Genomic DNA, 24,271 nt, shown 5'->3' with positions numbered 1-24,271 from the left:
TTCATGGCTGAGTTCTACCAGATCCTGTTTCTGGCCTCAAAATTCAGAGCCAGGTTCAACTCCTGCTTCCACCACAGCTTTCCTCTATAATCTTGGCCTGTCACTCCCCTCTTTGTGCTGTCTCCTTGCTCCTATGACTTGAGTGTTGCTATTAACTTATTGTTCGAGGTAAGGATAAAAACATAATATTCTGTAAACCATCCCAATTTTCAGAGTAATTCAGGGCAGCGTTTAAATGTCATAAAAAAAAGAACAGTAATAGACCATTTATATTTTGTTCCCTCCCTTAAGGACCAGATTATGACAGAAATCAAAGAAGACCTTGGGACTTGGGCTTGCTTATGTGCCATATGGAAATGTCTGACTTAGAGGAGGGAGAGGTGGCAGGTGGTGTGCAAGGAGCAGCTCCAGGAGAACACAGTGTCCTCTATCTGGCTACTGCAGGATTTTTGAATCTTTTTTTTTTTTTCCCTAGGATTATGATGCTGTGACAGCATCAGCAGAAATCTGCTCCTCTTACTCTTCTGAAAAGCTGTGAATTGAATTGGTTTAATAAGCCCTCTTTTAATGTTATTTCCTCTTCCCAACTTTTCCTTTCCACATGTTGATTCATTTCCTTTGCACAAGCCCTAAGAACACTCTTTGTTACCTCTCTAACACAGTTTAGTCCAGGGCTGTGGTGAGGTTTTAAGCCTTTTACAATAATAAACACCTAAAATCACCTGTTAATACTTACTGTCTGCAATCTTTATTTTCAGATGACATGTTCTTTAGTCCTATGAGTTCACTGATACACATGAATGAGGTTTCCTGTCATAGTCCTGCTTTTCATAGCTAATTGACATTCTTGGATGGGAATGAAATATTTTCCCATTGTAAATAACAGATAGCATTGTGCTGTCCCTGCAAAAAAATACTGGGTTTAGTGACAAGCTTTGCATATGTAACAAAATCCCTTGAAGGCCTAAATTCTGTGACTTTTCTCCCCTTGAGTGTCTCTTCCTGTGCAATTAAGGAGGCTGTTTTCAGTTACTTAAGAGAAATAAGTGGAGGAGAATAGAGCCCTAAGAAATGAACATTAGTTATCCCAAAAGGGACCTAGTGAGAATTGAAGCTTAAAAGGGTCTACACAGTTTAATTCATGTACCATCTGTTTTTGGGAAAATTAGCACAGATTAGATTTTCCGACTCATCTGAGGCTAAGAAACTGCCTTTAGAACCTGTAGTATTTGCTTAAGTATTAAAAACAAATTAGCACCATTTTACTTACTGTGTGAATCCTGTGCATATCAGCTCCCTTTGGAGTAAGCTACAAGAACTGTAACAGCAGAATAGCAAAGTGATGCCTCTCAGCCAGCCACTCCTTGCCATCGTGTTTCTTAGCTGCTTTATGGTAATGCTTGACATTCCTGTGCTCTTCTGAGCACTGTTTTGTTAGATGTGACCATTTTGTATAAATTCAGTTATTGCTTGGGGCTGAGAATCTGCTCCCTGTGACCTCTGACTGGTGTTCCTGCTCTCAGTTTGGCTGCAAGGGGGTTTTGTAAGCTTAAAGACATCTAATTTAATGCAAAAGTAACAGAAGACTATAACACTCACACTCAAAGACTGGGTAATTGTATTGTATCAAAGTATTACATTATAATTACAGGATAGCTTTCAAAAAAAGAAAAAAAAAAATGCTTTAAAATACATGACAGAAGCATGAAATAATTTAGGTTTTCCGGTTTTAGTTTTCCCCACTGTTGCCACTTACCAGGTTTCTGTGTTCTGATGGCCAAAAGGTGGAACTAGCCCTGCTGAATGAGACTGTTGTGATACTCTCCAAGTAGGCAATATTGAACACCAGGCTTCCTGCTGTGGACCAAATATAGGGGCAGTAAATGCAAAGTTAGCACCTTTGACAGTGTATTTACCTCAGCTGGACTCAGTTTTTCTTTCACTCTATTTGTTGCAGAAGTCTTTAAATGTAGGACAGTCTCAGTTATTGGGAGCTGGATGGCATATGTACACACAGTTTTCTTTTCAGAGATTTCCAGCCTCTTACTTCAGCTTCCAGTCATCTCACATACTTAATTCTACAAGACATCAAATATTTTATGTTATCCATTAAATATTACTAGTTGAGACACTTTGTTGATGTTTGATGCTGTATCTATGAATGTAGTTACTAATGTGATGCTTTTACATATCTCAAAAGATGAAAGGCCTGGAATTACACCCTTGGTTTGAACTGGCAAGTTTTCTTGACTTGAATAGAATTAGATTTAGCAGAGCAATGAGCCTGGTCCATAATTTTCAGATGAAGGAGGGGTAATGCACATGATACTCATTGCAGAGTAGAATGAAAGGATGCAACATCGAACAGAAAACTGGAGCTCTGCATTTACTTGAAGTTGCAATATGTAACCTTTCAAAGAATTCTCTAATTATAATTAAACAGTAAAAACATGAGCAAATAAAGATTTTTAGATTGTTGTTGCAAACAGTACAGGTGCTTTTGTGCTGGTACTATTTTGGGGAATGGAACTTTAAGCCTGGATATCAACATGCTGATAGTATGAGCCTGTGTGTGCCCATGTTAAAGCATTTTTTACTAATGCCTCTAAATAAAGGTATTCCAGTTTTGCTTTTGTTGGTACCAAGGTGCCAACTGGAAAGTGCAACTCAGAGTACTACGAGGCTTGTTCTTCTGGTACTCCAGAAACCAACTGTGAGTTAATCGGCGATTTTTCACAGACGACATCTAATCTATAAGTATAAATTACTTTTCACTCCTATTATGCCTTAATTGAAGTGCACCAATGTGAAACTGCAATAGATGGAGCTTCAGTAATTCTAGCCTCAATTAACTTTGTGTGGATTTGAGTCCTTTTTCCTTCCTTTCCCTTGGACTAAGAACAATTCTTTGACATCTTGTATTTATTTAAATTATTGCTAGAAAAGTTAGAGGGATATGCATGTGATGAGGTATTCTGTAAGACCACTCTGAAGAGATAGGCAGAAGTTGTGTGTATGATTTATAAATTAGTACATATCTTTTATGTCCTACTGTTTTGTTTAACAGCTGTACCATCAGCAGTAGCCAAACCCCTCAGGATTCTCCTGGGGAGGAATAGTTTAATAGCAATCATTTTTTGGGTAGATGGCAGTTACTATCTCTGTAACAGCTACCCTCATCTCATCCTTGACTTTTCTTCAGCTCCCTGCCTTTAAGACACAAAATGTATGTTGCAGCAGAGTAAAATCACAGTGAAGAAATAAAGCACCTTGCTGTCTGGAACAGGAAATTCAGATACAGCAGAAAGCAAAAATTGTGCTAGGAGAGGCAGGATGCTGAGTAGGAAGAGAACAGGCATATGGTGATGCAGCTAATTCTTAGTTACTTCACATTTTACCAGAACTGATATATATTTACCAGAAAATTAGATTTGATGCCTCTATCTGGGCATATATGCTCTTACAAATGATTCTGGTGTTCAGTTAATAGCAATGAAAACAGCATAAGAATCCCACTAGCACAAGCCTGTGGATTAAAATAGTTGTTTACAACATGTTTTCGTTACAGACCTCCTCAAGTTTTCCCTCGTGGCTCAGATGGTCAGAAAGCATGTTTGTGTTTGCTTTTAACTGGGTTGCTCTTCTGAGTGATCTTTTGCCACTGATAAAAAGCCCACAGACTTTGAGAGGTCAACAGGTATAAAGTGGAAAACCTGCTGTATTTCTTAGCTTTCTCACTGTCAGCCAAGTCCTTTTCTCTGAGTATTTCCAGCCTCCTGCTCACTGTGGTACCACTGCACGTGGTGTTGCAGCAGGGCAGCAGGTGTGGCTGTGATGCCACAGGTAGGACAAGGAGTTTGTCACCTGCAGAGTGTCTGGAGAGAGCGAGGCAGGTTGTTATCACTGGAGTAGAAATATTGCCACATGTTCCCAAGGATTTGTCAAGTAATAAATGGAGGTTGTGCCCTAAGTGTATTTCAAAGAGCACAGTGGACACAGATAGAAATCCACACGAATAACAGAACAAGAATGATGCTGATGCTGATTAAATAGGATTAAGCTTTGCAAAAAGAAAAGGGAAGAGGAAAGGCAGAGGAAGAGAGAAAGAAGGAAGATAGATAAGTTTTATTTCCAGGCTTTCTCAAAACTTACTTAAATTCCCAGTACTGTCTTCACTGAGCGAGCTACACAAGTCAGATCTGGATTATTTAAATCTGATGTGTTCTTTAACTCACACATCCAAAAGTAAGGCAGGATTTTTGTGACCTCTACCTGTATTCTACTGTTTATAAAAGTTTCCTAAATTGAATCTTATCTCAACAGGGCCATATTCAGAAGGCCTCCAGTTGTGATTTAAGAATGCAAGCAATGACATACTGAATGGAATTCTTCGTAAATTGGTCCAATGGTTAATATTTTCTATTTATTTTCAAATAAGGAGATTCGAGTTCACAGTAAATTAGCACCATAATTTCTGTGTTCTGTCTGAAAGATTGCACTTCCAAATAGATGCTAGGCTTCTAACTAGTGATTTGCATATGCAGTTTTATATGAAGACTTCCAACTTCCTTTTCATCAGCTCAGAGAATATATATTAGCATTGATTGGACCCTCATTACAAATCTCAGTACTGGGAAGAAGAATTAAAAATTATGGCACTGTCCCTCTCAATGGAACTCTTAATTAGGATTTTTTTTTTATTTCTAAAGTATGAATTTTCCCTTCTAGTGAAATTAAACCCATCCTTTCTCTCATTTACTATATAGTCAAAATTCTGAAAAACTGCATAGGATTATTGGGGAAAAAAAAGCATTAATATGGAGCCAGAGTGACCATTATAAAGATGATTTCCAGGCTAAAATCAGAAAAAATGTTCTCTGGCATGTAATAATCAATTGAAATATATTACCTAAGAGATGTGAACTGCATGTAGTTCTGAGTATCTGCACATATTATACAGCTTATTATACAGCAAAAATTTCTCAGATATATTGTGTAAAAAGATCTTCAAGTCCCATCTGGGCTACCTTCAGATGATGAACTCATTTTGCCCGAATCTTGAATGAAAATGGAAAGCAGAGTTTTATGGGGTCAGTTTTGATCTTTAAAGACTTGCACATTAAGAACATTGATATTTGTTAAGTCTCCTCTATAAAATCTCTTCTGGGTTTGTAGCTGCTGCCTTGAGTTGTATCACCTAAAATTAAAAGCTATGGAATACCACATGAAAGGCCAGCATATCTTAATGCCTGGTTCCTGAGCTTGCTACTGAAAATGGGGGTGCTGAGACACCCTAGTAAAGAGCAGATATTTGGTGCATTGTGCTGTGGGCAGCTTAATTTTGCATATTGCTCTACTTGAAGTAAGTAGGACTGGAACAGCTGTGCACTCAATCCTGGTGAAGATAAGAATCTCTCCCTCAGGGCAGTGCTCTCTTCTGCCAAGTAGGACAGTCAGGTGTTGGATTTGGCTGTGGACTTTTCTGTTCTCTCATATAGCCTTTCCTTATCTTTTGGGCTTTGGCTGAGTTTTTTGAAAGGATCAGTCTGTGTTTGATTTTTGTTATTCCACACATTATCCTGTAAGATTTTGTTTTGCCCACACTGTCTTTTTGGGATGATTTTATTGGTATTTTTATTCAAGTCCTCAGACGTGTTTCGTAAGAGCACTGCTAGTGGATTACTTAGTAACAGAATGTTTTCTTGTGAAAACTTTGTATGCAACTTATAAATACTTTAAACTAAAACTTGAGTTGCCCTAGAGCATGACTCAGCCATGTACTAATAACTACAAATGTTACCTTGTGGAAGGCATTTCAGCAGATGTTCTCTGATAGCAGTAGGATTTCTTGTTTTTTCAAAAATTAGGATGTTCATAGGTATCTGCTATTTTCTGTAGCAACCCCCATCTCTTCTTCTCATATTTTTCAAAGAAGAAGAGGAGACATTCAAATCAAAGGTACTCCAGCTGCCTCTTGTGTCCACCCATAATGTCATTCATCAGTTCTTAAGGCTCACTTCTCCTTTCTAATACATGTCAGCACATATCACTTAAAACCTTGTAAAATGAGTATCTCCAGCTGTATTTCTGAAACTGGACTCTCCTCCTCCTTTTCTTTTTTCCTTTTACTGTCTATCCAGAAATCGATATTAAAGATCTCATCTAGTGGACTGGCCCCATTACTTACAGAGCTCTCAAAGTGTCTCTGAGATTGTTATCAGACTTTCCTTTGACTTCAGTAAAGATCATCTACAATATGTTACTATAGAGCTGATCTCTCGTGTGATCATTTGGTCTGTGTTGTGCTTCATGCAGGGGCTGGCAAGCAGAGAGCCCCTTTGATCCCTGTTCCCCCCGTTGAAGCCTGCCCCATACCACAACCCTCTGTGCAGCCATGGGATTGTCACAGGGACAAGGCTGAAATATCAATATCATGCACATAGAGAATATCCAGAATCTGAGACCCTCCCAACTATCCCAACATGACAGAAAAGGCAGAGTGGGATTAAAGTATTGACAATGTGAACAGATTTTCAAAGCGCTCTCAGACTTTTATCATCTCTTTACTGAAACTTTAAAGGCAAAGAGAGTCACTGTCTTCTCACAGCCTTCAAAGAAGGATGGATTTATAATCTGTTTCAACATCTACAGGATGCTTAGAATTGTAGAGTCATAGAATGGATTGTGTTAGAAGGGATCTCAAAGATTATCTAGTCCAACTCCCTACCATGGGCAGGGACACCTTCCACTGTCCCAGGTTGCTCCAAGCCCTGTCCAACCTGACCTTGGACACTCCCTGGGATGGGGCAGCCACAGCTTCTCTGGGCACCCTGTGCCAGGGCCTCACCACCCTCACAGGCAAGAATTTCTTCAGATATCCACCCCTTTTTGTAGGCTCCAGCCATTCCACTAATAATAATTCAAAGGATTTAGTACCCTGGGAAGAGTGTTAAAAACTGCAACAGTAGAAGACCGATGCTGAAATACGGCATCAGAGTTTATGCATCATTACACACTTTTTTCCATGCATACTCACAAAATGCCAAATGATATATTGACAAGCTCATGTATTTACTGATTCAAGTCTGTAAATTGTTTACTTTGGTGAAATGATTGGGAATTTCCAAAGGCTGGGGCAGCAGCACTGACCAAGGAAGTCACCATCCCTGGAGGGATTTAAAAGATGTGTAGGTGTGGCACCTGGGGACAAGTGGTGGGCTTGGCAGTGCTGGGTTAATGGTTTTACAGATCTTTTCCAACCTAAATGGTTCCATGATTCTGTGATTCTCTGATCTGAAACAACCAGGAAAGAGTGCATCTTGATGCAGCATGGGTACTATGCACATTTCATGGAGTTAAGCTAAAATCTTGCACTTCTGAAATCATTAATCTCATCAGTAATACGTATGTGGCAGAAAGCTACAGAAACAGATGAGAACTTTGCTAATGTTGCAATCACTTTTCTGTATATTAAGTGAATGTCATACAAAACTCCTGCTTGAGCAGCATTTTCAGAAGACTTGCTTGTCTCAAGCAGAGGTACACTGCAGATGTCTGTAGAGGAATATTTTTCGTGCACTGAATAGTTCATATTCTCCTACATTTTTCTTATGGGAGTTCCTAGTCCTTTCAGTCACCTTACCCCTTAACCATGACTAGAATATGCTGTTAAAATTAGGAAGTGCTGGTCAGCAAAGCGAGGAGCAGTATCCTCTGCTTCATGAATATCCCATGTACATTAATGTTCACGGTGCTGCTGCCCACCTAAATCATTCAGATTAGTTAGCTGATGCGAATTCGAAAGAGATGGCTAAGATGAAAACAAATGTGCTCTTTAAATTTAACCATCTCTCTTAAAATTTGCTTATCTTGCTCACATTCCTGCCTGAATAGGTATAGTTTAAAGGGCAGTGGAAAATTTCTGTACATGGCAATTACCATTCATTATTAATAGAAGGTGTTGAACTGAAGTCCTAAGCAAGGAATCCAGAGGGAATGCAAATTCTTCCCTCAAAAAATACTCTGTATTCTCCCACTGTGCATTGGTGCGTTTATACTTGTACAATCTAAAATTTGCTTTTAACAAAATTAAAGCTGGCACTTGGCTGCACAGGGAATTGTAACTGTGAACCTAGCTAAATGATGATAACACATGCCTAAACAGGTGGGTAATATTAAAGTCTTAAGTGTTACTGCTTTCAGAGAGACAACTCTTGGAAAAAACCCTTTAAGCATGTCAGACCAGTTTTTATATGCTCTTGTGCTTTATTTTTAGAGTAGCATTTGTTGCTGTGTATTTTCTCACAGGAAGATATTCTTTTTGTTTGTCCAACAAGAGGTTCTGCCCCTTACTGTCATCCAGCCACGAAGGTCACTGGGTTATGAAACACTCATATGGACAGAACTCGTTAGAGGGATGGTTTGGGTCTCTTGTGATGTGAAATGGCACTTTCATACCCACCAGCCAGCACCTGGTCTCTTACTGCACCATCGGGTTGTAGCAGTCCCATACATTAGGAAAAATTCTGTCTTGGCCTCCCTCTCTGCATTAATTTAAATCTTCGAATTAGGCTAGAGCTTAAAATAATTCAAACTACCTATGGTTTTTCAACTAAATATTTTAAGTTTCCCAAGTCCATTATTTTATTTACTCTTCAAAAGTGCTGGATTCATATTAGAAAAAGATTTATCTGAATGGCAAGCAGAAATCATTACCCAGGCAGATAAGCCTATAAAGCATTAAAATTTATCTTAATACAAAATAGAGGGCCTGGTCGTGGCACTCTCTGCATATTTGTCTAACAGACATGTTACAGAGAAATGGTCCAAATGAGCTTAATAAATCTCTTTCTTAAACTCACAAAAGACCACATCCTCACTTCCATAATTCTATTAGAGTCTGCTCCTCTGGAGGAGATAAAAGAAGAGATAACCTCTCCATTCAGAATATAAAATAGCAATTGTTCAGCTGATGATTGGAATATTTCCAGCAGAAGGACTTAATTATGGAACAAAATTAGCTCAATCTGACCTTTTTAGAGAATAATGCAAAACTAAGTTTTTTGCAAATGTCTTCCTGGAATAACTGAAATAAGGAATAATTTACTTCCCTCTTTTTACAAGAGCAAAAGGTGGCAGAATACGATAGCAGTGTTCTTGGGGAGATGACAATCCAAGGATGATAAGACAGTATGTGCAGAAAGAGATAATGTATTTTAATAGACTAGCTGATAGAGTTTAAAAACAGAGAAGCTTTCAGACATGCAAGACCTTTTCAGCAAGAGCAGGTTTCCCTCAGTGAAACGAAATTGTGAGCTTAATAACTAGGTGGTGTAATGGTTGTGTCATAGGAAGGCACCAAAATGTATGGTATCCATATCCATTACATACTGAAAGCTGCTCTTGGGATAAAGACAAACCCTATTGTTCCAGTCTCTGTTTTATCTCTGTGATAAATAGGAATAAGTACCTGCACCCACAGACCAACAGGCTGGGGATGATGCTGGTGTTAAAGCACTTCCCTCCAGGTGTTTAGTTCCATGAGTTTATCTGTATTGAGGCACTCCTCACTAGGAAAAGGGAAAAAAAACCTGACACAAACTGGAAAGAAAAAACTCATCTGTTTTATCAGTCCTATCTCTGATTTCGTGACATTCTGAATGCTCCTAAGCTGTGCTGATACCACTGCGTACAAGAAAAAAAGGCATGAACAGGTGGTGATATTAACAGGCTTCTTATGGTTCTAAAAAATGAGATAGAAATGTTTCATGTCATGAAAGTCAACATCAATCATCATCCATCTTGTGCAGATATGGAAATCAGCCAGTGTGGTTCTTGCTGAGGAGGCGTGAGATATTCTTTTGCATCAGAGCTGTTGCTCTGGACACAAGTCATAATTTGTTTAATATAGATGAATGAGGAGAATATTACTAACACTGCCGTCTTTTCTTTTTTATTTTCATTAAACTGAAAGCTCCCCCTCCTGGCACATTCCCTGAACTGAATGCAGGTTCCTGACGTCTACTTTTAGTAACAAGGACATTCAGAAAGATTCTTTAAAAGTAGTATATTATAGTTTCCCAAGGATTTCTCATTTCCTCATCCATCTATGGGACTTGATAGGAACTGATTTAACACCAGGGCTTTGTCCTAGGGCTTTTTCTATAATTTTAATCTTGTTGTTTTTCCAGGCAAAGACTTATGGTTTCCACTCTGCTGCATATTATGCAGAGTAAAGAAAACAACTTTTTCAGAAAGTTTGAGTGTTCACCTTTGTGTTCCTTCAGAGTGATCGGTGTAGCTCAGCTATAACTCCACCATCTAATTTCCTAATAAATGCCTTGGAATAATTTTGAGAAATCTAACGGATCTCTCTGAAGCAATGCTGCAGCTCTGCTGAGAGCAGACCCTGACCAGACTCAGGGAATCTGCAAGCCAGGGAAAACAAAAAAGCAGAGAGGGACATGTTTAAGTCACAATTTTAGTAACTGCTGTAACTGCTCTCATCTCATTGCAGCCTGTGTTTCGAGGACTGCCAGTCCCTCTAATCCCCTGAATCAGTGCAGTCACTTATGTGCTTAATATGATGAACTGATTTGTCACTGAATTTCTACAGCCATACACTTATGCAAAGAAAGGGGAAGACTTTCCCAGCATATACAGCCACAGGATCCTGTAGTTCCCATAAATACCTACGTTTTAATTTTGTTACAGTCCCTGTTACCATCCCTCAATTCCAAACAGGCTGACAAAGGCAGTGACACTGGTTAGGGAGCTTTCATTAGATTTGCCATTGTATTCAAAGACATCATCTCTCTGTGCCCTTAAAAATTATTTATGGGGAACAACATTTTACTGGAGCGTGAAGGCAAGAATGAAGGCTCCTGTGCAGGCAAGGTTGTGCTGGAGCCATGCTTTCACGTAGCCATGCACACCAACCCTCTGGCCACACAGAGGAAAGTGAAGGAGTGTGAAGCAGGGTAAAATAACCTCATAATAATCTCAACTCATTGCTGAGCTGTAATAGTAAAGTGAGAATGAATGAATTAATTATAACTATGTCTTCCTTTCGGGGCTTCCCCTGAATACCAAGGGGTTATTTTTTTATATGGTAGTGATGCTACTTTGTTTTTTATGCAGTTCAATAATAAATATGACGGGTTTCAGTTGCAGAAGAGTGGCTATTTTAAAGTCTAGCGTAGAGTAACAATTTACTACAGATGCAATGAATGAAGTAGGTCTATTAGGCTTGGCACATTAGGTCTGGAAGTGGGAGCATTGCTGGCCTGGCACCTTATGCCACTTTCCTGTTCCCTCTCCGTGGTTACAAAATTCAGGATTGACCTACACAAAGAAAGATGCTCGCCCTAAACGGAGCAGAGCTCAGCTGCTGAGGCAGTGAGGCCAAAGAGCTTTCAGTGCCATTTACAGCAAAGAAGGGCTGTACATAGGGCAGAACATCAAGTGCAAGCTTGCCATTTGAAGCCAATTCAGAGTAATAATAAAGTAACAAATGACACGTTCATTATACCCATGAATATAGGTACACACCCCCCCATCTGTATTCTTGTTAAATCCGTGCTATATAGATGCATATGCATGTGTCTTCTTAGAAATGTCTTTTAAAAGCTGCTTTTATTGTCATAATGAAAGAGTAGGACTCCTTTGAGAGCCATTTGTCTGCAAAACTACTGTAAACTTCCTTTGAGTAGGCTGTCTGCACTCAAGAGAGTTAAATCAGTAGAACTTTGACGAGACTAGAAGACCTACTGATATCTAATTAATGTGGAAATAATTGTTGTAATCATTGCATTTCTCTACAAAGCATGTACTGAAAAGCAGTTACACGATTTAGTGAGCATCAAATCAGTTTGATATGCAAATGGAGGTATGGACTACTTCATAATTCTGGTAGAATTTAAACATTTGTTTATAAAGTTGAGAAAATTGGAAATGTCAACAAATGGGGTCCAAAAGCGATGTCTTTTATCAGCAGAGACTTTCTTCAGAGTTTTTGCTGTACACCTTTTAGAGTCAGTAGGTTGTAATGACAAGAGTAACAGCAATGTCAGATGTGAGGGTACTGCTGGGAGTAAAGTGTGGAACCGTCATTCCTGCACCTGACACATTCCGACGCTTTTCCTCCAGCAGGAATAAAAGGGAGCAATTGTAGTGCTCTCCAGACTACCCCTGAGCTCTTACCTTTTTGCTTTTAAGGGGCTGTGGAAACAACCTAAATTGTCTTTATCTATTTAATGTAGATTCAATTAACTCAGGTTAATGACTATGGGATGGAGCTCAGGGAGTTGAGAGCTGCTCTCATGGTTCAGCCTGGCTTGTCCTGTGGCATAAGCTGCATTTTTGGGTGGAGAAAAAAGGAAAAGACAATGAGTCCTGCCAGGACAGGATCAAACAGAATCTACAAGGAAGTGTAACCATCACCTCTCGGGCACATGCAAAGCCCATGGCTGCATCCAAGTACAGAAATACAACACAGAGTTGATCAAATCATGTACAAAACAACTGCAGCTTATCTGTCTGCTAAACCGTTACTCTTAAACTCAGTACAATCAACACAAAGTCCTTGGCAGTAATAAACTGTGACCTAAGATTTAGATGAGTATTTTGTCTCGGATGTATCTTTGCTACATATATTTATCATGGCCAAAAGAGAGGATACCGAATATTTTTATTTCAGGAGGAGTGCAAAATTGCAAATTGTTCCCAGGAACTATGGAAAATTATGTAGTTGCACGATATTTAATGGCATATACTTCTGAAATCTTACTTGGAAGATTTTAACAGGATCACTCAGAAGAGCCCTTGCTAACCCCTTCTCTTTTCATTTACTTTAACAGGATTTCTGAGCACCGGGGACCAAGCAGCAAAAGGAAACTATGGCCTCCTTGATCTAATTCAAGCTTTGCGATGGACTAGTGAAAATATTGGGTTCTTTGGTGGTGACCCATTAAGAATAACTGTTTTTGGATCTGGTGCAGGCGGTTCATGCGTCAATCTGTTGACTTTATCCCATTATTCTGAAGGTAACCGTTGGAGCAATTCAACCAAAGGTATTATGCAGGTTGCAAATTTTGACAATTTTGGTGTCTGCATGCCACCACCATTAGTACTATGTGATGTTCTGTATATTCTCTTTGTTTCTATGAACTGTTGAGTTCAGCTCAATATTAAGAAACTTTTTAAAGTCAGTACAAGCTTCCTTCTCCCTCAGCTCTTCTCTGCATGTTTAAATTTTGGGTCACTTTCTTCTTTTTCCTATGGAGCTTTGTAGAAACACTTTATAGCCAACTTCTGAACAGCATTTTCTTGGTGCATCGTTTTTGTCTCTTTTCTTTCTTACCTAAGGGTGTCCTTTTTGGAAAATCAGTCAGTCATGCTCACAGTAGATGAGGTCATCTATATTCAGACAGTTGTGAAAGGCGTGTTTAGTTTCTCCCGAGGAGCAGAATTTAAGGAAAACTAAAATGACACAGTTTCTCTTTTCAGGCTAACAGCTGAATTGCTTAAAACTATTATTTTGTGTGAAGGAAATGAGTAACTAGTTCAGAAATCTTTTGTCTGAAACTGCATGAACTTCACTTGCTGTCATCTAATAAAAGAATGGTTGAATGTTTTGCATGCATGATCCAAAATTGTCAAAGCATCCAAGTTGCAAATGGATTTCCTTCTATATGTTTTTTTCCTATTCCATAACTAACACCTTTTCTCTCTAGTTGAGGCAGACAACAGGAAATTAAAATCATGCTGTTTGAGGCACCCAACTTATTTTTTCCATGATTTTTGCACCACAGTTTCACACAGTGTCTCTCATTTGCATGGCTATTGCTTATTGATCATGTTACTTTTGTCTTACTGTTTTCACATATTTTTATCTGTATTAGTTTTACCAGAGACACCACACTGTGCCCGGTGCATATAATCCTCCACTAATTTCTATTGCTGTTATCTCCATGGGGGACTAATTGGCTGGTCATAAAAACATAATTCTGCTGACATTAAAAGAGCTGCATTTCCCCAAAGTCATGTTACAAAGACCACTGAGGTCAGTAGAAGTGAGAGATTCTTTAGACCATGCCAGTATGCGTTTTTAAATGAGAGAAAAATATAACTTCTATGAGAAAAGTCAAGTGGAAAATAAGACCGTGGTCTCAATTTTAGTCTAGTTCCACAATTTGATTTTTAATGTAATCTCTTTTTTTTCTTCCATAATTACCTGCACTTAAATAGGAGATATTTAAAAGAACAAGCCTATAAGAACAAGATGTAAGCATTACCTCACTGCACTGTGACCTGAAGGTCACAATGCACCATCTTCTTTTTAGCAGAACTCTCAAACTTTATCATCAAGGATTAACTCCACTTCAATGAGGACAATATCTTCCCCTAACTCTTTACTTGGTGTTAATATCAATCTTCTTGGTATAACGTGACATCAATGCAAAATGCTGTCTTTACAATATTTGGACATTCATGTGTTGCCTCCTATCAGCAAATGATACCCTGTCATATCTCAACACAAGGCCAGAATTCTGCCAAGAGCAGAATTTGTTCAGGGAAACTGAGGCACTATGTTTCCAACACAGCAGATCAAGGCCTTTTGGAGGGGTCTGAAGAAGATTCAGTAAAAGTAAGTTTTTAAGGATTTCTTTTAGAAGAAAGCAAACCCATGCTTTGATGAAATTTGGATTTAAAAGAACAACTCACCACACTCCCATGTATGATATAAATTGGTCAGGTTCAAATAAGGAAAGTTATTTCCTAACATTTCCAAACCCCCTTTCGTTTCATGTTATTTTGCTTCACATTCACATCTGAAAGCTGGAAGGAGGACTTTTTACAAGAGCATGTAGTGATAGGACAAGGGGGAGGGCTTAAAGTTGACAGAGGGCAGGGATAGCTCAGATATTATGAAGAAATTCTTCCCTGTGAGGGTGGTGAGGCCCTGGCACAGGGTGCCCAGAGAAGCTGTGGCTGCCCCATCCCTGGAAGTGTCCAAGGCCAGGTTGGACAGGGCTTGGAGCAACCTGGGACAGTGGAAGGTGTCCCTGTCCATGGCAGCGGGTTGGAACTGGACGAGCTTCAAGGTCCCTTCCAACCCAAACTATTCTAGGATTCTGTGATTCTATGATTGTCAACCAGTGTCTTTCATAAGCTCTAAATTCAGAAGCTCTCTTCCATTCTGTCGTTTCCCTCTGAAAGATTCCCTTGGCACTTGAGAGGAGGAATTCAGCCTATTTCAAGATGGAGCTGTTCACAGCCACCCACCTGTGAGTGGGCAAAGCAGCACCCATCTTCAGAAAGCGCTCTGAAAATATAGATGAATATATGCAAATTATTATTATTTACTGTGGTGAGACTTTGAATAAGAGTCACAAAGCACTATGGCCCATTGAACATTTAAATCTTCTTTCCATCAGTTTGAAGCCCACAAGCAATAATAATCATACACATTATCAGATAAACATGTAGTTCTCCATCCTGTGACGTACAAATTTCTGCCACAGAATGAAAATAATTTTTCATACCATTCATTTTTCACCAAACGATTTGAGTGGAGGAATAGCTCTGTCAGCATTCTTTAGCACAAGGAGGGATGTTTAGTTTCACTTCCTCAGATGACTTTATGGCCAAAGGACTTGACCACTTTTACTTAATCCAGCATCTGATGTTTATGTAGCACTTAGCAAGCCACAGTGTTTGTATCAGCATTTTCTTGTACATAGCTTACACTTCCTGTCCTTGTTCAGACATATTTAATAAAGCAATAAAAATAGATTTACACAATATGCAAAAACCCCCACACATCATGAATTATCATAAAATACATCTTTGTGAAAATTCAGCTTTGTCATTTAGTTACATTTATTACAACGCCTGGATCCTGTGTGGTAATTCCACTGACTTTGAGCTGATTTATGCTAGCTCAATATCTGACCTTATAAACATGCAAATATATTTTTAGCTGTTTATAGCTCAAGTTCATTCTTATTTTTACTCTTATCTTGCAAGGAAATAATATTTTGGATATGACTTCTCATAAATTTAAGAGGAAGCTTGAGTTTACACATTTCAGTCTCTACACCTATCTAATTTGAAGACTTTTGGATTAGGACCTAATACAATCTAGAATGATTTTAAAATTCCTGAGAAGCTTGTAAAACGTTTCCTGCCAGCAACAGATTCCAACTTATTTTTGAGTGTACAGGGTCTGGTGCTGCAGTACAGGCTGTAAAAGCATTTCTCTGATTTGATTTAGAGGCTGGGGAGGTTTTTTATCAATAGAAATATGTTACTTAGCAAAGTAAAAGCCATCTTGTGCATTATTGGAATAAATTTCTGAGCTAAGCTGATCGCCTTGATTCCAGTTCCTCAAGTGGGAGTATTGAACTATTCATCAAGCATTGGACCAAAGATTCTTGGTGGAATTGAGTGAGGCCAGGTGTCACTTTCCGTCCCTAAGTGAGTCCACCAGAGTGAGTGGAATGACTCCAGCACAAGTAAAACAAAATTTTTACCCATATATCTTAAACCAGCGTAATTTTTGAACACTAGCGACCATTTTGTGTTACACAGAGTGACCTATAGGAGGTAGGGTGCAGTATAAAATATTTTCCAGTAGTCTGTGCAAAAGGTGTGACACTGAAATGAACTTCTATGAAAATTTAAAAAAACCTCTCACAAAACAGCAGAAAGGCCACAGTTACCTAAATATAGTCTAAATACCTATTAAATACAGTCTAAATTACCTAAATACAGTTTCTGAGCATTATTTTACACAAGGTTCAAACCTATAATCTCTTTTAGAACCCAAAGTACCCTCCTCAGATGGAGTGGAAAAATGCAAAGGGAGTATCAGAACAAGGATGAGTTTTGATTGCATTAAAGCCAATAGGAAAATATTTGCATTAATTCACTGCCTACAGGGGGGTGAGGCTATCATTCACGACATGTTTTAAAAATTCTTACAGAAGAGAGAGGAAAACTTCAATTTTGACATATTTTGTTATTTCTTTGGGTAGAATTCCTGGTCCAGAGTGCTAATTAAATCAGCATAAATTCAGGTTAATTGCACTGAAGTCTTTGGGATTTACTGCAAGTTTATATGCACTGCCAGATCATTCTGTCTCCCTTAACTAAATACCTGAACATATGTTTGAAACTCTGAATTACAAAGCTAAACAGTGTAAAATATATCATTTCCCTTTTTATGTAAGTGTGATCAATATAAACCTTAAAAAAGCTCCTTACAAGAAAGGATTTTGACTTAGGCACTTACAAATTTAATAGCTGCCTGGTACCTTCTCATCTATTACTCCAGAATATAAACTTTTGCAGTGATATACAATTTAAAAGCACTGCATTTTTCAAACCGAGTTTAATCCCAAAGAAAACATTAAAAAGTGTAATAGATTTATTTAAGACACAGTTGTATGCATGCATGCTGCTGATGGCTTGAACAATACCTAAAACTTCAACCCATTTCAGAGACCTGATGGCTTTTCCACCAACCTATAAGGTGCTTTAAGAATTTTTTTTAACCTCATAGTGTTATCCTACATAAGGTAATGGTACTCCTTTTTCTTCCTGAGCTTTTTTTGAAAATCTGTTGCTCAGCTGGACTATATTGAGGGAGAATCATTTGCTTCAGCACGTACTGCATTTATTTTGTGCACGCTACCTGTAGGTACAACAGCAGTCAGATCTCACCATCCCGTGTATTTAAGTACTATTAAGATTCAGGTATCTCTTCTGTTAAAGTTTTCTATTGTTTCAAAGAACTCCTTTGAATCTTTCAAAGTCTGTGGCTGTTTCAAGGTCACTTCAGTAGTTTTCAAATATTTCTCCCCACAGGACTTTTTCAAAGAGCAATAGCTCAAAGCGGAACAGCTCTCTCCAGCTGGGCAGTTAGTTTTCAGCCTGCAAAATATGCCAGGATGTTGGCTACAAAAGTTGGTTGCAACATGTCAGACACTGTAGAACTGGTGGAATGTCTACAGAAGAAGCCTTATAGAGAACTTGTCGACCAGGACATTCAACCAGCAAGATACCATATAGCCTTTGGACCAGTAATTGACGGCGATGTGATACCAGATGACCCTCAGATCTTGATGGAACAAGGAGAATTCCTCAACTATGACATCATGCTGGGAGTTAACCAAGGAGAAGGGTTGAAGTTTGTTGAAAACATTGTGGATAGCGAAGATGGCATATCAGCTAGTGATTTTGACTTTGCAGTTTCTAATTTCGTCGATAACTTATACGGATATCCCGAAGGCAAAGATATATTGAGGGAAACTATTAAATTTATGTACACGGACTGGGCAGACCGACACAATCCCGAGACCAGAAGGAAAACACTGCTGGCTTTGTTTACTGATCACCAGTGGGTTGCACCAGCAGTGGCCACAGCAGATCTTCACTCGAATTTTGGATCGCCTACATATTTCTATGCCTTCTACCATCACTGCCAGACAGATCAGGTACCTGCATGGGCAGATGCAGCCCATGGAGATGAGGTTCCTTACGTACTAGGAATTCCCATGATTGGTCCTACTGAGTTATTTCCTTGTAATTTCTCCAAAAATGATGTCATGCTAAGTGCAGTGGTGATGACGTACTGGACAAACTTTGCAAAAACTGGGTGAGTACCAGATAATGAGTGGTCTTGTATGCAAACTTTGGATGGAATGGTGCTTTCCATTGGTTATCTCCCTTGGGAATGCCTGTGTACTTGTGGGATGAATAAGAGATTAAGAATTGAGTTGGATATTTATGTTTACTGTAATGTCCCTTGGCTCACTAACATATTTTAGGAAAAAGAGGGGAAAATATCTTTGCAGACTTTCTGCAAAGAAATTTTAAAATATACACAAAACTAATTAAGGAAACTCTAGAAAAGTGTAAAGCTAAGCATTTAACATATGTGTATAGTTAAAACCAGCTACAGTATTACCTGCTTTTACCCCACCAATGCTTTCATCCTATGAGACAGAAAATTATATAAATACTGCATCAAATATAATACAGCTTCTTTTAGTAGTACATTTGGTCTTTAATTGACCCTTCTGACCACAAAATATGTGACTTTAAACTTGGAAAGTTTTAATTATTTTTTTCACTGGAGTTCAAAAACCTTTGCTACCTTTGACCACTGTTATTTTTGACTATGCATTGCACTGAGTTGTGCTCTGCCATGATCCTTCCCCTCTGGAAGGCCACAGATGATTCACAGGAACAGAAATGCAGAGCTGTATGAACTTTATGCTGCTAAAAAAGACAAGAAAATCTTAATGTTCTCTCACACTTGTCTCTCATAGACATTTGTCCACATCACTACACCCCAGGCAATCTTCCCTCAGCAGTGCAAGATTTCACTGTGAGAGCAACACCAACATTTTGGAGAACCAGGGAAGCTGCTGAAGTCTGTGTAAAAGAAGGGTTCATTTGCATAATGCTGTTTCTAATCAAGATTATTAAGGCCTCTAATTTTAGGGAATAGCACTCTGCTCCATCCAAAGGCAGACTTAAACATTTAGTATAAAATCTTAATTATGTTAATTTTATAATTCCGTTTGAAATGCTTTGTAACATTGGAGATATCTTTTTCTTTTAGTGACCCAAATCAACCAGTGCCGCAAGACACAAAATTCATCCACACAAAACCAAATCGTTTTGAAGAAGTAGCATGGACCAGATATTCTCAGAAAGACCAGCTGTATCTTCACATTGGATTAAAACCACGAGTTAAAGAACACTATAGGGCCAATAAGGTGAACCTTTGGTTGGAACTGGTACCTCATCTGCACAATCTTAACGACATTTCACAGTATACCTCTACCACAACTAAAGTGCCATCGACTGATAATACTTTCAGACCCACAAGGAAAAATTCTGTTTCAGTTACTTCAGCCTTTCCTACAGCCAAACAAGATGACCCCAAACAACAACCAAGCCCATTTTCAGTGGATCAAAGGGACTACTCAACAGAATTGAGTGTTACTATTGCGGTTGGCGCATCTTTGCTGTTCCTGAACATTTTGGCCTTTGCAGCGTTGTACTACAAAAAAGACAAGCGGAGACACGATGTTCACAGGAGATGTAGCCCACAACGTACCACTACCAATGATCTCACCCATGCACAAGAAGAGGAGATAATGTCCCTCCAAATGAAGCACACTGACTTGGATCATGAATGTGAGTCCATCCATCCACATGAGGTGGTTCTTAGGACCGCCTGTCCCCCAGACTACACGCTAGCTATGAGAAGGTCTCCTGATGATATCCCCTTAATGACGCCCAACACCATCACAATGATCCCCAACACTATACCAGGGATTCAGCCCCTACACACATTCAACACATTTACCGGAGGACAGAACAATACTCTGCCCCATCCTCATCCCCACCCCCATTCACACTCAACAACCAGGGTATAGCCAGACAAGATGAAACAAACTTTATTTTTTGATGGATTACAGTAGGTGATATTACTGAAGATTACTTGGCTTTCAACCTACAAGACTCTTACTATTTAAATATGGAGGAATATTATGTGAATATACATATCAAGAACATTTGGGGTTTTGAAAAAAATGAATTGTACATATATCAAATGAACTTAAGAAACAACAAAACAAAAGAAAAAAAAACAAAAACAAACAAACAAAATAACAAAAAACCCAACTGTTTGCAATTGCTTGAAGCAGTTGTCCTGAATGATACTTTTTCATTCACATTCAAGTATTAATTTTTTGAAGATTTAAGTTACATAATGGAATTAGGCATGTGCAACACAAACAGGAAAGAACTATGACTGAAAATTTTGAAAACCTATAAATATGCACAAGGGACACACTAATGGAATGTCAGATAATTTTCACCAATTTTTATTTGGACCTGTTTTCTTGTGTAGACCATATTTACATATTTGAATAAGTACACAAAGCACCAATGCTGTTAAGGCCTTAGAAAGGGGCTCATGCTGAAATCTGCCAGTCAGAGAAGTTTTACAGTCTGGCAGGTACAACATTATCACATAAGTGCTGTCAGTATAAAAGTTGCGGGAATAAAGGAAACTGGATATTTTTAGCACGATGTGCATGATAATTTATATGCTTGGTGGCTGTGTTGCTGATTAAGCCGTAATTAAAATTCTTCTCATCCCATTGGAGTTTTTAATAGAAGCTTTTTCCATCAATTGGCACAACCTAAAGAAGTTTTCTAAAGGGGCAAAAGTAATTACAGTAAAATATTTCATGGTAGCTTCTGAAAGAGAAGGGATTGCAACAGTTCTTAAAGGTATATATGGCATTCTAGGTGGTGGACCCTCACTGATATGAATCCCCAACAAAAAATGTATATTAATAATGTTCTTTTTCCTTTCCACCTAAATAATTTCTAATTTTGAAATAACTATAACTTTAATGGAATCTCCTTTGTTGAAGGATTTATAATTTGCTGTGATTTAGTTACCAAATATTTAGTTCAAATTGATAAGGTAAGGTGTGTCCAAAAATTTAATTGCAATGACATTTTGCCATTTAAAAATGCCCCAATATTACTGCTCTGATTACACCTTTCAGTTTATTGTTTCAACTCATGTTGCATGTTACAAAGTTTACTTATAATACTTTAATATAATGTTAATTCCCTTTTTGCTATACATTATCTTTGTCATTCCAATGAATTCTCTAGACCAGATGGCAAGAGTGTAGAAAAAGAGGGTATATAAGAATTGGGAAAGAGCCAACAAGTGGAAATTTAAAAATCTGGATACTACGTATGTTTGTGTGATTTGAAGTGAATGTTCTAAAATCACGAGAAGTTTTTCATTCCCCTGTTGCTTTCCAGTAATTCTATACCACGGTCCTTTCAAAAACGTTTGTATATGTAATCAGATGTACATTTATATAAAAGAAATAATTGAGATGGACTTAAGAGCACATCCCTGATAAATACTTTCTCTCTTACCTGTACTATATTTCTATTAGACTAAAGTTATGTGATTTTTTTTTACATTTTTTCAAATTACTAGCAATTTTGATAGTTTGTAAGATAATGCGAAGAACTTTCTCTGACAAACTAACTGCAGTAACAGAAACATTTCTTTTCAGTTACTCTTTTTCAAGAATGAAAGCTTATTACACACAAAAATTGTATACTACTTGATGGAAAATTACTTTGTATTTCTTGGCCATATTACTGGTCACTGAGTGAAATAAAGATAATCTGGATAACGAATATTATTCCAATGTTAAGAGACCTGATCTTTGCTCATTAAAGAGCTAAAATGTTTATTGCTGTTTTGTCATTTTTTAATGAAGTAATGGTAACTGTCTCAAATAAAGAGTAATATCTTAAGACCATTCTGGTTTTTGAAGACATGAGCATGCCTTCTACAATTAATAAAACTGCATATTTATGGGCCAGCCCCACCGCAGCCACTTCTTACAGAAATATTGATATTGTGACTGTCATCACACGTAAATCTCCCCTAGATTTCAGGAATGAGTTAAAAATGCAATATCGACACCAAAGAAAGGATGAGGAACAGGCCTAAATGAAATAAATCTGCAGTATTCCATGATGGGAAAAGAAATCACTTGGGTTTTATTGGGTGATTGAACTTTTATTATAAAAATTGCTGGGAAGTTTAAAGCATGTTTGCTAACATCGAGCACAGACATTAAAAATTAAGCTGAAACCAAAATAAAGTACTGTAATTTCAGTTATTTTATTTACCTATTAAAAAAATAATAATATTGTGTACTTAATTAGTGCTTGTTGCAGTCCCCAGTTTTAAATTAAGGTCTTTTTGTAGAAGCATAAAAAATAGTCTTCAAAATCCAGGGCGGTCTGTGTGCAATTTCTGCCTGATGTGGTTGTGCTTTTAGACTGTGACCTGCCAATGTAAACCAATAAAAAGAATTGTCTGCCATCTGATAATTATTGTTTAATAAGAAGATTGTATTTTGCTATGTTGATGAAACAAAACAAAAAAAAAATACAAAAATATTGATGGCCATAAAACAAGATATTAATGAAATATGATTTTATGTGCTTTTCTTAACTTTATCAAAACCAAAATAACTTTCTACTATAGTTTATTTGTGGCCATATATCTATATATCTCTATATATACAGTATCTGGTAATTGTTTACTTTTATTAGTTACAAAATAAATGATTTAGGTAAACTGAGCATGACACTACACTTTATTTCTGTCAGCCAATAGTATTTAAAATGTGAAAGATGAAGGCAACAACACAAATTTTGTCACTTCTGTTGGGGAAAAAAAAAAAAAAAGTCCATTCCTGTGATGCAGATACTGTGAATGATATTTTAAGTGGCTACTTTATACTGACGTTACAGCAGCTGGCTTTCCAAAAGTAAGATGGTGTCCCACGTTTTAACACAACATTAAGAAAGAGCAAGAGATGTTTTAAAGCTGAAATGAGAATATAAGAAGTGGTTTTGGAATATCTTCATGTGCTTCATGGAATATAAGTTTGTTCTTTTCAAAATATTTTATCTGTTTGATTTGTTTTTCATGGTAGCCTACACAAAAGCAAAACTGAGTGTGATATTTAATTTCTTGTATCATCCCTGAACCAGATTTCCAATAAAATTAGGATATGAGTCAGTCTTTGGAAGTTCAGGAAAAATATAAAGAGCCTGCATTTATTGACTTCACACTTTTGTAAATATGTTTGCAGACCTTTTTAAAAAAATGTATTCTACCATTTTGAGAAAAAAAAAATAACAATGGAATCATTGTCTCGTTTATCTATGAAAATTACAGGCAATATAATGTGCTGTGCTGACATTTCTAGGAGAAATAAAACCGATAAAAAACGCATTTCGCTCAATGGTATCTCAGTTGGTTATACCTAGTATTCTCCACCTACAGAAGACTTGCGAGGCATGGATGAACTTCCTGGATATAACCTTCCATAGGAAAATGTAGTCTTTATATTTGTTGTCTGTACTGAACATGGATTCCTGTGTCACAAGTCTTTAATTATCGGATGTTTTTGTTATTCAAACACCCTGAAAACCAGATGAATAGAGGTCTAACAAATAAACATGTTACAGTTTTAAAGACACCACTGCACAGAGGATGCTGGAATTTCTGTTGCCAACTTCACTAGGAGATGAAACAGCTGACTTCATAGGAAGCTGTCAAACATCATGGCATTCCTTTGATGTTTGGAAGTTGTTGCTTTTTGCCTGTGATGTTAGTTTAAAATAT

General features: G+C 37.8%; 1 protein-coding gene across 11 annotated transcripts in view; it reads left to right on the top strand.

The window, feature by feature from the left end:
* NLGN1 (neuroligin 1) overlaps positions 1–23,878 on the top strand; it is a 428,085-nt gene extending 404,207 nt beyond the window's left edge. For 8 of the 11 annotated variants that reach the window (XM_032119737.1, XM_032119734.1, XM_032119742.1 and 5 more), the window contains 3 exons: positions 12,858–13,070; positions 17,872–18,661; positions 19,634–23,878. In XM_032119737.1, coding sequence (XP_031975628.1) covers positions 12,858–13,070; positions 17,872–18,661; positions 19,634–20,456 — 1,826 coding nt within the window. In that variant the 3' untranslated portion in view covers positions 20,457–23,878. The remainder of the gene's footprint in view (positions 1–12,857; positions 13,071–17,871; positions 18,662–19,633) is intronic. The other 3 variants (XM_032119739.1, XM_032119743.1, XM_032119741.1) reach the window with 1 other exon arrangement.
* The last annotated feature ends 393 nt before the right edge of the window (positions 23,879–24,271 follow it).

Source organism: Corvus moneduloides, chromosome 10 (assembly GCF_009650955.1).
Source record: "Corvus moneduloides isolate bCorMon1 chromosome 10, bCorMon1.pri, whole genome shotgun sequence".
In the NCBI taxonomy this organism is placed as follows: Eukaryota; Metazoa; Chordata; class Aves; order Passeriformes; family Corvidae; genus Corvus; species Corvus moneduloides.
The sequence above is the reverse complement of the archived record's forward strand: the minus strand, read 5'-3'. Positions and strand labels throughout refer to the sequence as shown.